Here is a 12,939-nt window from a genome sequence, read left to right as displayed (position 1 = left end):
TTTTTGTTTGTCATAATCCATCCATCCATCCATCCATTTCCTACCGCTTATTCCCTTCGGGGTCGCGGGGGGTGCTGGAGCCTACCTCAGCTACAATCGGGCGGAAGGCGGGGTACACCCTGGACAAGTCGCCACCTCATCGCAGGGCCAACACAGATAGACAGACAACAGAATACAAGCTACTGTTAACAAATGTGTCACGAGGTGACTAATTCCCCGTAAGAACGTTGGTTGTGTTTGTGCATTTGTCATGGAGTTCTTCAACAATCTCAGGTAATGATGTCGCTCTCTCAGCTTCCGCCTGCTTCATTGCATTCATCTTGGCCTCAAAATGGCTCGCATGAAAATTTAAACACACACAGACTCTTATTAGGTTTCATTGGGATTTTTTTTTTTTTTTTTTTTACAGTGATTGAGGGTTGTTTAGTTTGTGAATAATGCAAAAGCACATTTTCTGTTCCCTACAAAACAGAAAAAAAACACACCTTTAATTGCACACACAATCTCCGACTAATCCAGGACTTAGTAAAAGTGTCCATTATGTCTTCCTTTTCTAGGTCGCACTAGTGACACAGGTGATCTAAGGAAAAGATGCTAAATATAACCTTTTTCTAGAAATGTCATGTAATTAAATCCTTTAATTAGGCCCTCATAGTGCCTTCATAGACTATGAAAAGGCATTTGATTCGGTGGAGACACAGTCGGTTCTAAAAGCTCTGCAAGATCAAGGAATTCATCATACGTACATTAACTTACTCAAGGACATCTACACAAACTGCACTACCACAGTTACTGTTATAATGTGAACATTCATGAAAGCATTATTAAGTTGCACTCATTAGAACAACGGCAATATAGCCAAGTGCCCACTTGGTGTCGCTGTAGGATAAGGAATGGATGATTTTCGCATGTGCTGTTTACTATGTGATGTCCCTAGGACTTCTGGGTTGTGTACGTGATCCTCCGATGGACAGCAATGTTACGTCGGCTCCGTGTCTGTATTAATAGTAACTCTGCAGTACTTTAATAAAGTGTATTTCGGCTAAGAACCTTTTCCAGTGGTCCTTGAAAAAGAGCACAAGTTACCACATATTTTTGGCGACGAGGTGAACTGGTTTTTGTTTTTTTCGTGTGTCTCCGGTTTGTTGTTTTGTAAGCTAAGCTAAGTGTGCTAAGTAAGCTAGGCGGCCGTGCGTGACCGACGGCGCCGAGGAAAAACACAGAGGAGAGACGCAGTTCGCAGCAGTGAAGCAGAACGGAGGACGGCAGTGTGTGTCGGCGGCTGCAGAGGAGCAGCTTGAAGAGGAAATAAAAAAGGCACCCGGAGCTACAGAAGAGCTGCGTGGAGAGGGAGCCTCAAGCTAGGATGGCTACATATGGGACTGTCGGTGAATTTGTGGAGGGACACGAGGACTGGACGGAGTATGAAGAAAGGTTGGGACACTTTTTCTCTGCTAATGGGATTACAGAAGAGGATAAAAAGCGCTCTATTCTCCTGAGTGCGTGTGGAGCAAAGACTTATAAGTTGATAAGGAACTTGGCCACACCGCGGAAACCGGGAGAGATCCCATATGATGATCTTGTCACGCTCGTGGGAAACCACCACAATCCAAAACCTTCTGTGATAGTCCAAAGATTCAAGTTTCACAGCTACTTCAGGAGGCAAGGTCAGTCTGTGGCTAACTTTGTAGCCGAGTTACGGCAGCTGTCAGAACATTGTGATTTCGGGGCAGTGTTAGATGATATGCTACGTGACAGATTAGTGTGCGGCATTAATAATGACGCCACACAACGCCGCCTGCTGGGGGAAACTCCACCACTGACGTTCAAGAAAGCTCTGGAAATCTCCCAAGGCATGGAGATGGCTGCTAATAATGCCAAGGATATCCAGAAAGGACATGGAGGAGCACAAACAGCAGCAGTGCACCATGTCAGGAGAGAGACTGGTAAGCATGAAAGAAAAGTGGAGTGTTTTCGTTGTGGAGGGGGACACTATGCAAATGACTGTAAATTTAAAGACGTTGTTTGTCATGCTTGTAACAAAAAGGGACATTTAGCCAAAAAGTGCAGAAGCTCAAAGGGGAAGGGCAAGCCGGGGCTGGGAAAAATGCAGCAGGCTCAGGCAGCCACACATCACCTAGATGAAGAAGATAAAGAGGCTGTGTGTTCTTTTAACATGTTTGGTGTGGAAACGGATGAAGAACCACCTGAGCCTTACTATGCAACAGTCACTGTAGGAGGGCAGGACATTAAGTTTGAGATTGATTCAGGAGCTACAGCCTCCGTTATCAGTGAAGACACTTACAGGAGGACGTGGGGGTTTAACCAGCCTCCCATCCGCCCATCAAAGCTCAAACTTAGGACCTATACAGGGCAGCCCATTCCTCATTTGGGAGTGGTTTATGTGGACATTTTAGCAGAGGGTCAAAAAGCTAAAGGCAGGCTGGTGATCGCTAAAGGCAGAGGGCCCAGTCTTTTGGGCCGCGATGTGCTTAGAAAAATCCGACTCAACTGGCATGAAATAAAATATGCAAGCACAACAGAGGTCACTCTGCAGCGATACAGTGATGTGTTCAAGGATGAGCTGGGAACACTTAAGGGCATGACAGTAAAGCTCCATGTTGACCCTGAAGCCACACCTAGGTTTTTCAAGCCCAGAGCAGTGCCCTATGCCATGAAAGGCAAAGTTGAAGAGGAACTGGAACGATTACAGAAGCTGGGCATCATCAAGCCCGTCCAGTTTTCAAGGTGGGCAGCACCCATTGTTCCAGTGTTAAAGGAGGACAAAACTGCACGGATATGCGGGGACTACAAAGTCACAGTGAATCAGGTCTCTAAGCTGGAGGAGTATCCATTGCCACGCATAGACGACCTGTTTGCGACCCTGGCAGGGGGTAAGCTGTTCACAAAGCTGGACATGAGCCAGGCCTACCAACAGCTACTGCTCGACGAGGATTCAAAAGAGTACGTCACGATCAACACACACAAAGGTTTATTCAAATACAATCGCCTGGTGTTTGGAGTGGCATCCAGTCCTGCCATTTTCCAAAGAACAATGGACACTCTGCTGCAGGGGATTCCGCATGTAGCAGTGTACTTAGATGATATTTTGGTCACAGGGGCCACGGAGGTGGAGCATCTGGCTAACTTGGAAGAGGTGCTGAAGAGACTCTCAGAAGCAGGGCTGCGATTAAAGCGCAGCAAATGTGTGTTTCTAGCACCAAGTGTGACCTATCTGGGACACAGGATCACAGCACAGGGACTCTGCCCAGTGGAAGACAAAGTGAGAGCTATTAAGGAAGCTCCAAACCCCAAATGCATCACTGAACTCAGATCGTTCTTAGGCATGGTGAACTATTATGGCAAGTTTCTGCCCGACCTCTCAAAAGTTTTGGCCCCACTGTACAAGTTGCTTCACAATGACACGAAATGGCAGTGGTGTGAGGAGCAGGAGGCAGCTTTCAAGGAAGTGAAAGAGCTCCTCCATTCAGCAACGCTCCTGGTTCACTATGACCCGGATAAACAGATAACACTTTCATGCGACGCCTCGCCCTATGGAGTCGGGGCAGTTCTTTCGCATGTAATGGAGGACGGATCAGAGAAGCCGGTTGGCTTTGCTTCACGTACCCTGACAAAACTGCACGGATATGCGGGGACTACAAAGTCACAGTGAATCAGGTCTCTAAGCTGGAGGAGTATCCATTGCCACGCATAGACGACCTGTTTGCGACCCTGGCAGGGGGTAAGCTGTTCACAAAGCTGGACATGAGCCAGGCCTACCAACAGCTACTGCTCGACGAGGATTCAAAAGAGTACGTCACGATCAACACACACAAAGGTTTATTCAAATACAATCGCCTGGTGTTTGGAGTGGCATCCAGTCCTGCCATTTTCCAAAGAACAATGGACACTCTGCTGCAGGGGATTCCGCATGTAGCAGTGTACTTAGATGATATTTTGGTCACAGGGGCCACGGAGGTGGAGCATCTGGCTAACTTGGAAGAGGTGCTGAAGAGACTCTCAGAAGCAGGGCTGCGATTAAAGCGCAGCAAATGTGTGTTTCTAGCACCAAGTGTGACCTATCTGGGACACAGGATCACAGCACAGGGACTCTGCCCAGTGGAAGACAAAGTGAGAGCTATTAAGGAAGCTCCAAACCCCAAATGCATCACTGAACTCAGATCGTTCTTAGGCATGGTGAACTATTATGGCAAGTTTCTGCCCGACCTCTCAAAAGTTTTGGCCCCACTGTACAAGTTGCTTCACAATGACACGAAATGGCAGTGGTGTGAGGAGCAGGAGGCAGCTTTCAAGGAAGTGAAAGAGCTCCTCCATTCAGCAACGCTCCTGGTTCACTATGACCCGGATAAACAGATAACACTTTCATGCGACGCCTCGCCCTATGGAGTCGGGGCAGTTCTTTCGCATGTAATGGAGGACGGATCAGAGAAGCCGGTTGGCTTTGCTTCACGTACCCTGACAAAAGCGGAGCAGGGATACTCACAGCTAGACAAAGAAGGTCTGGCCATCGTGTTCGCTGTCAAGCGCTTTCATCAGTATCTCTATGGTCGCGCATTCAAGATCTACACAGACCATAAGCCACTGATGAGCCTGTTCAGTGAGACCAAATGTATCCCACCGCTGGCCTCAGCCAGGATACAACGTTGGGCGCTCACACTGTCAGCCTACCAGTACGCCATAGAGTACAGAGCAGGTAAGGATAACGCAAATGCCGATGCACTGAGTCGGCTGCCTTTACCTGACACGCCTGCTGTTACTTATGTGCCTCCAGAGACTGTTTTCTCACTGGAAAAGCTGGAAGAGACACCTGTGAAAGCATCCCGGATCAAACAGTGGACAGAGAGGGACCCAGTCATGTCCCAAGTAAAAACTTTCCTTTTACAAGGCTGGCCCAGTGTGATAGAAGGAGAGGAGTTGAGGCCTTATACTAAACGTAAAACTGAACTGAGTCTGCAAGATGGCTGCATCTTTTGGGGTGCGAGGGTCATTGTACCTCCCCCAGGCCGTTCACAGATTGTGGAGGAAATACATGAGACTCATCCAGGTGCATCGCGGATGAAAAGCCTCGCAAGATCCTATGTCTGGTGGCCAGGACTGGATAAGGATCTGGAGGACAAAGTGAAAGGATGCACGCAGTGTCAGATTAATCAGAACATGCCTCCACCTGCTCCTTTGCACCCATGGGAGTGGCCAGACCGTCCCTGGTCTAGGCTACATATGGACTTTGCGGGCCCTTTTAAGGGGCAGATGTTTCTCCTAATGGTGGATGCGCATTCTAAATGGATTGAGGCCCACATCATGAGCAACATCACAGCCCCCACAACCATCGACAAACTCAGGCAAGTGTTTGCAGTACACGGCTTGCCTGACACACTAGTCACTGATAATGGTCCGACTTTCACCAGCGAGTTGTTCAGTGAGTTCATGCAACAGAACGGCATTCATCACATAAGAACAGCTCCTTTCCACCCAGCCTCAAATGGACTGGCGGAGCGGGCTGTTCAGACAGTGAAGGAGGGCCTGAAGCGAATGACAGGTGACTCACTCAGCACTCAGCTTTCACGATTCCTGTTTAAATACCGCCTCACGCCACAGACTACAACGGGGCGCACGCCAGCAGAGATGCTGATGGGGCGTCGGCCCAAGTCAAGACTGGACCTGCTGCGTCCGGACATGAAGGCAAAAGTGCAGGGAAAGCAGGAAAAACAGAAAGAAAGACATGATCAACATGCACGTGAGAGACAGTTGAAACCAGATGACTGTGTCTATGTGAGAAACTTCAGCAGCAACAACAACCAGCAGTGGCTACCTGGGATTATTCTCAAGAGGAGTGGGCCAGTTTCCTACGTTGTTAAGCTGACTGATGGACGTATCTTCCGCAGACATCAGGACCATGTGCGCCTGCGGCAGGATACAGGCTCAGAGACAGACAGTTCCACTGAGTTTCCAGGGGCTGGACCAACAGCAGTAGGGGTGGGTTCGCCAGAGTCTGAGACAAGGACAGAGGCTTCTGTTTCCTCTGGAGAGGATGGACACTCTCACACTGACATCCAGACCTCTCCCAGTCTCCCTACACCAGATCCACCGAAGTCACCCACACCAGCGGTGTCTGCTGGGTCACCAGAGGTAGTGCGAAGGTCGCATCGCACTCGCAAACCTCCAGACAGACTGAATGTGTGACTGAAAGTTTAAATCTGCCATGTTTTCATGTTTTCAGGTTTATATTGCTAAACAGTTGCTGAGACAGTACTTTAAGTTTATGTGTACGCCAGCTAATGATAACCACCGTTTTGGGTTTTCTCAAAGTCCATTTATATTTTTGGGAATGTTGGAATCTAAAGGGGGAGAAGTGTTATAATGTGAACATTCATGAAAGCATTATTAAGTTGCACTCATTAGAACAACGGCAATATAGCCAAGTGCCCACTTGGTGTCGCTGTAGGATAAGGAATGGATGATTTTCGCATGTGCTGTTTACTATGTGATGTCCCTAGGACTTCTGGGTTGTGTACGTGATCCTCCGATGGACAGCAATGTTACGTCGGCTCCGTGTCTGTATTAATAGTAACTCTGCAGTACTTTAATAAAGTGTATTTCGGCTAAGAACCTTTTCCAGTGGTCCTTGAAAAAGAGCACAAGTTACCACAGTTACGATGCATAAACCAAGCATGAAAATCCACATAAAGAAGGGTGTCCGACAATGCGATACAATTTCGCCTAAATTGTTTACAGCTTGTTTGGAAGGCATATTTCGCTCTCTGGAGTGGGAGGATAAAGGAGTTGATATCAACGGAGACAAATTTAATCATCTGAGGTTTGCAGATGACATTGTTGTCTTGGGAGAGCAAATCAGTGAAGTGGAAGATATGCTTAAATACCTTGCAAATGCCAGCAAATGTTGTGGATTGAAAATGAATATGAAGAAAACAAAAGTTATGGCAAATTCCATGGTACCTCATGGACCTGTGACTGTTAATGGAAATGAAATTGATAAAGTTAATGAATATATCTATCTGGGGCAGAGATTTAGCCTGAAAGAAAAGAGTCAAGAACAGGGGACAGGGAGGAGAATCAGATTGGGCTGGTGCCAATATGGAAAACTGAGCAACATCATGAGAGGAGAAATAGCGTTAAGCCTAAAAAGAAAGGTCTTTAATCAATGCATGTTACCAACCATGACATATGGAGCTGCAACCTGGGCATTGTCAAATAAAATGGAAAAGAAAATAGCAGCAGCACAACACAACATGGAAAGAAATATGCTCGGAATCACATATAAAGACAGAAAAACAAATGAATGGGTGAGAAAACAAACGCAAGTCCAAGACATTATGAGAACTATCAAATTAAGTAAGTGGAAGTGGGCTGGACATATCAGTAGGAGAACAGATAATAGATGGACTTCCCAAATGACATCATGGAGACCCATGAATGGGAGCAGAAATAGAGGAAGACAAAGAGTGAGATGGCGAGATGAAATAGACAAATATTGGGGAACAGTGCAGTGGCAGGGAGCAGCTAGAGATGGTTCACTATGGCAGAAACATGCTGAGGCTTTCGTCCAGCAGTGGACTGACAACGGCTGATGATGAATTAGGCCCTCAATTGTATAAATTGACAGTACATATCAAAAATAGCAGCTATATGCCACACATGAAAATATATTTTTTTGTTTGGTCTGGCCATGTGTATTATTACTGTTTTTCAGGGAATACCATTGGAGTTTCGTTTGCAGTAATTTAGTAGCTTAAATACTCACCGTTTGTGGTATTCACATATGAAAAGCCTCTCACACAATTTGTTTGGCCTTTTCTTCTGCTTTTTGATAATGCTACCACAGAAAGGTAGCGATGATGGCAGGGCGATGCCACATAAGACGATGGTAATGAACCATAAATGCAAATTATTTTATTGAAAGCAGTGCATATTTCTCTATAGTGGCTGCTCAGTACACTATGGCTGCTTTAAGGCAGTGCATGTTCCTGTCCTTTGGATTCGGTTTGGATCGCTTCTGTGTCAACAGCTGAATAGCTTTTCAGTTTGTAATGCACAACACAATGGGATAAGACACCAATCTGTACTGACTGAAAACATGAACAATCATTTTACAGTATCTGTCAAGTATTAGCTCACATTTCATGTTTTGTTCGTACACAGCTCGACAGTGTATGTCTTTTCGTGCTTACTTCTAGAAGCAGCAGTTCAGGCTCCGTATATTCAGCTTCAAAAAGTATAAGGTTGTGAATCATCATGTGTCCATAAATAGTCATCTTTGTTGACTATTTCAAAGTTGCAGTGCTTTAAATGACCAAAATGTGGTAAGTATTGTGCGTATTATATTGTTATGAAGGTGTCTGTTGCTACATTATATATATATATATATATATATATATATATATATATATATATATATATATATATATATATATATATATATATATATATATATATATATATATATATATATATATATCCATCAATCCATCCATCCATCTTCTACTGCTTCTTGCAGTGTGTATATAAAACGTTGACGGAGGGTTTTGAAGTTGTTTTCGAGAGCTTCGAAGGCTAGAATGGTGACTCCCATTAGCCGCATCTTGCATGTTTTTTTTTTTTGTGTCTTTAAAATCCTAAAAAAACAAAAACACAGGAAATGTGTGTTCTTGTCACTCATGATTGTGAACAATAGGCAGAATTTAAAAAATGGAGTGAGTTCCCACTTAAGTTTTACGTTTATATGTCAAAAAATTATGTTTTATCGCATATTTTTCATCCTTATTAAACCAGACTGAAAGAGTTCACAGAGATTGTTAGACGCTAAGTGTTCATTTAGCTGCTGTGCAACAATTTCTTCGAGGATTTTTGAGATAAAGGGGAGGTGGGACACCGGCCGGTAGTTTACCATGAGGTCAGGATCGATGTTAGGTCTTTTGAGAAGAGGATAAATAACCGCTTTTTTAATGCTAGGGGAACAGTGCCAGAGGAAAGTGATATGTTTATAATATTTAGCACTGATAGTCCTAATATTACAAACAGCTCTTTGATAAGTTTCCCAGGAAGTGGGTCAAGTCAAGTTTGTTTTGTCCCATTTACAAGACGCAGGAGTTCCTCTAATGTTATATCTTCAAAAAGAGAGAGATTATTTTGGAGGGCAATATCCGTCATACATGCATTCGTATCTGCGTTAATAGAACCCAGCTGTAGCTGGGACGTGTTATCTTTAATTTCCTTTCTAATGAGTTCAATTTTCTTATTAAAGAAATTCATAAAGTCATCAGCCGTGTGGGTGGAGCTACTGGGAGGAGTCCCTTGTTGGGTTTAACAAATATTTAGGATCGTTTTTATTGAGGCGTATGAGATTGGAGTTGTAATTAGTTTTAGCTAAGGTAAGCGTGCGTTTAAAAGTTATCAAACTATCACTCCATGCTTGATGGAAAACCCCAAGTTTAGTCGCACGTCATTTGCATTCCAGCTTTCTACATGATAGTTTAAGAGCTCTGGTTTCTTCTGAAAACTGGTGCTATTCTATCAATGGCGTCGCGCAGGGCATCGTTAAAGTTGTTAGTGAGGTTATCGATAGAGCACGCATAATTTGAGAATTGCGCCATTACCAAAATTCACCTTCAACTCGAAAGAAGTCGCTCCGAGTGTGTTTGAGAAGACTCCTGCTCTAGATGTTGTGTAGCTAACTTAGTTTTCTAATGTCCTTCCTGTAGCAAAAAAAAAGACAGCTTTTCCTAAAGACTACTTTTGATTGGATCAGTGCCTACTGTGTTCGGCAATGGACCAGTTAGTAATATATTCTGTTATTACGTTCCCTATGTCGCTCGTAGCTTGGTTTACTTTACTGCATTCGGCTTGAGCCCCCAAATAAGCAGCAGCTGTGAAAGTATCAACATGGTATAGAATGCAAAAGCATTTCACAGTCAATATACAGATTGATATGTCTATGATTTAGTTTAGGAAAGATACAGACTGTAGGAGTTCAACCTGCTTCCTTTCTCTCGATAATAAAACACAGTGAGCCGCTGAGCTCGCTATATCATCTAAGATGTCGTGTTGTGATGAAAGTCACTCAAAACAGATGGCTGGTGCCGCTCATCAGTGTCGAAAGTGCACACAATAAAAGCAAGAAAGCTATAATACTACAAAACATTTCTGCCAGGCGGGGGCAAATGCTGACTCGGTTTCGTGGCGAGTAGAAGTTAATTTGCATCCAACGACTCCGCCTCTCAAAACGAGCTGTTTTAAAAAGAAGGACAAACATGGCGTACGAATCGGTCTGTAAAACAAAATCTATGCAAAATTCTCACCAAAGAACCATGATGAGTAGTAATCATACTCAGCTGTTAATGGGGGCCGTGGGGGGTTGAGAAGGATTTATGACCCAAAAGAGGGCGTGGCCTAAATGTGCCACTTGATAAGGAGGGCAGCGGGGGATAACTCATGCCCTACTCAGTGGGGGTGGCCTAACTGCAACACTCATTAAGGGGGAGGAATGGGTGACATAAAACTGGAGCTGGATGACATCCGGCCGCCATTTAGTTTTGTAGTTCTTTACAGACATCCGCCATTTTAGTTGTAGTCAACGGCGACCCCGGACTGTTGAACAACTTAAGCTGTACATCAAGCAAGAATGGGAAAGAATTCCACCTGAAAAGCTTCAAAAATTGGTCTCCTCAGTTCCCAAACGTTTACCGAGTGTTGTTAAAAGGAAAGGCCATGTAACACAGTGGTAAAAATGCCCCTGTGCCAACTTTTTTTGCAACGTGTTGCTGCCATTAAATTCTAAGTTAATGATTATTTGCAAAAAAAAAAAAAGTTGCTCAGTTCGAACATCAAATATATTGTCTTTGCAGTCTATTCAATTGAATATAAGTTGAAAAGGATTTGCAAATCATTGTAGTCTGTTTTTATTTACGAATTACACAACGTGCCAACTTCACTGGTTTTGTGTTTAGTATGATCCTGTAATTATAACTATATGATCAATGTAGGTGTGGCTTCATGCTGTTTGAAAGGCTTTCAGGTGCATGGTCATGTGTAACTTGTATTTTAGTAAAGTATAAGTTTACCGATGTAAATAGATCGCAATATTATTGTTGTGAAGACAATTATTAACGTAACCCAAAACTTGATTTTCACCGTACGTTAGTTTTGAAAAAGAGACGCTCTAAAATACTTACAAGCATTAAGCAGAGATGGTATAATCCCTTTCAAATGTAGCATTTTAACTTAAATACTGTTTTTGCTTCAAGGATTGACCTTATATTTATTCTCCATTAGGGTATAAACCACACATATGTCAGTAACACATAACAGCCATACATAGCTGTTGGGATAAAATGTTAAACAATGCCTAATTGTTTTAAATCAAAGTCTTTCTTTTAGTCTAAAAAGAGAAGCTATGTTAGTTACAATGTAAATCATTTGTAATTGAATGTCCGAATATCATCTAGCTAATAAATAACACTGTCTTTTTACAATACAATATAGCTAAAAACAAACTAAGTGCATACATCATATCCCAGACATTTCTATATTTGTGCATGCATTTTTTATATGTAGTATTGTTAAAAATGTAAAATAAAAATATAATATTTTTGTTTGTATAGTGTTCAAAAAGCAGAGAGGCATTTAGAAGCAAAAAAAAACGTTTGTTTTGTTGATTACACTTAAACTCTGCACAAATGGCAGTGTTAGGGATAAGAGACAGAACACCTTTGACTAAATTTAAAACATCAACTTTGTAGCATTTAAATTGGCTCCTTTTAATTATACAACAGAGCTATTATTGTCACACTAGATGTTAGAGATTATTTAAAAGTATGTGAATCCAATACTATTTTAAGTTACGGTTTTCCTTAAATCCAACGGAACATTTAAAATAGGAGCCACAAAGTGAAAAGAAGAATCCAGATAAACAGTAATTACATATAGAGCTTAACTGCCTATGTTCCTACAGTGTAATGACAGACAATTAAAAATAATGTGCTAAATACTTAAAATAATGTGTATTGAACTAAAAATAGACTATTATATAAAAAAGTTGACATTTACATTTGTTTAAACATGGGATGTGAAGCTTTGGGATAGAATTAGCCAAATGGTATGGTCAAGGACAATATTGGAGCCTCTGTGTTTACGAGGATAATAAAAGGCACAATTTAAGCTTGGTTGGGAATAGGTCACCTTCCAAAGAGACAATGAGCTTAAGCACACAGCTAAAATAACAAAGGATAATAAAAGGTAAGATTTACGATAGTCAAGTGACCCATTAGTCATAAGTGCATGAATGCGTGTGTGCGTAAATGCATGTATGCATGTAGGGAAAAAACAACTTTGGGCTTTCCTTAGAGAGATAAATCTGTTAGCTCAAATTGTACAATAACTTTAAGGAGTGGTTTAAGAAATACAACTTAAATACTACTTTAAGAAGAGCAGAATAAGAAGCAAAAAACTATTTGTTGTATTTCAAGTAAAAATAGAGATAGAAGAAGATTAAATGCCATTAAAATAAGAAAAATATTTTAAAAACTTTAAATTAAGACAATAGTATACAAAATGATACTTTTAAAATGAGAACAGTTGTTTCATAAACCTTTGTTTACGCTAGAACAGCATTAATACACCCTGAAATCTATCCAGAATATACTTCTAATGCAACTTATATTCACAATATGTATTGTATATTAAACATGTAAAGAATAATCAGAAATAGAAAAAAACTACCGATATTCCTGCAGTGTAATGACAAACTAGACTAGATCTAATCATCACAAGAAAATCGTCAAAGAACTGCGTTCAAATCACCCGCAGCTATCACAGCGCTGACTGTGACACGGACCATTCACTGATTGGCAGCAGGGTGCGTCTTCAGCCCAGACGGATTCACCGTACAAAGCAGAAAGGTCGCCC

The 12,939-nt window shown here is 42.4% G+C and overlaps 1 protein-coding gene across 1 annotated transcript; it reads left to right on the top strand.

Annotated features, from left to right (window-relative positions):
- Positions 1–984: 984 nt before the first annotated feature.
- On the top strand, positions 985–6,464 carry LOC133660223 (uncharacterized protein K02A2.6-like). The gene is made up of 2 exons (XM_062063510.1): positions 985–2,830; positions 3,679–6,464. Exons 1-2 carry the CDS (start codon positions 1,367–1,369, stop codon positions 6,199–6,201), a joined length of 3,987 nt encoding a protein of 1,328 aa, XP_061919494.1. The 5' UTR covers positions 985–1,366; the 3' UTR covers positions 6,202–6,464.
- The last annotated feature ends 6,475 nt before the right edge of the window (positions 6,465–12,939 follow it).

The sequence above is a fragment of the Entelurus aequoreus genome, linkage group LG11 (genome assembly GCF_033978785.1).
Source record: "Entelurus aequoreus isolate RoL-2023_Sb linkage group LG11, RoL_Eaeq_v1.1, whole genome shotgun sequence".
Lineage (NCBI taxonomy): Eukaryota > Metazoa > Chordata > Actinopteri > Syngnathiformes > Syngnathidae > Entelurus > Entelurus aequoreus.
Note: the sequence above shows the minus strand (reverse complement) of the source record. Positions and strands in the feature narration are given on the sequence as shown.

What these genes read in the sequence shown, in the direction of transcription:
- LOC133660223 (XM_062063510.1), top strand. Translation starts at nt 1,367, where the DNA reads ATGGCTACATATGGGACTGTCGGTGAATTTGTGGAGGGACACGAGGAC. An exon ending in ACAAAGTCACAGTGAATCAG is followed by an intron (nt 2,831 to 3,678) that starts GTCTCTAAGCTG and finishes ACAGTGAATCAG; the next exon opens with GTCTCTAAGCTGGAGGAGTA.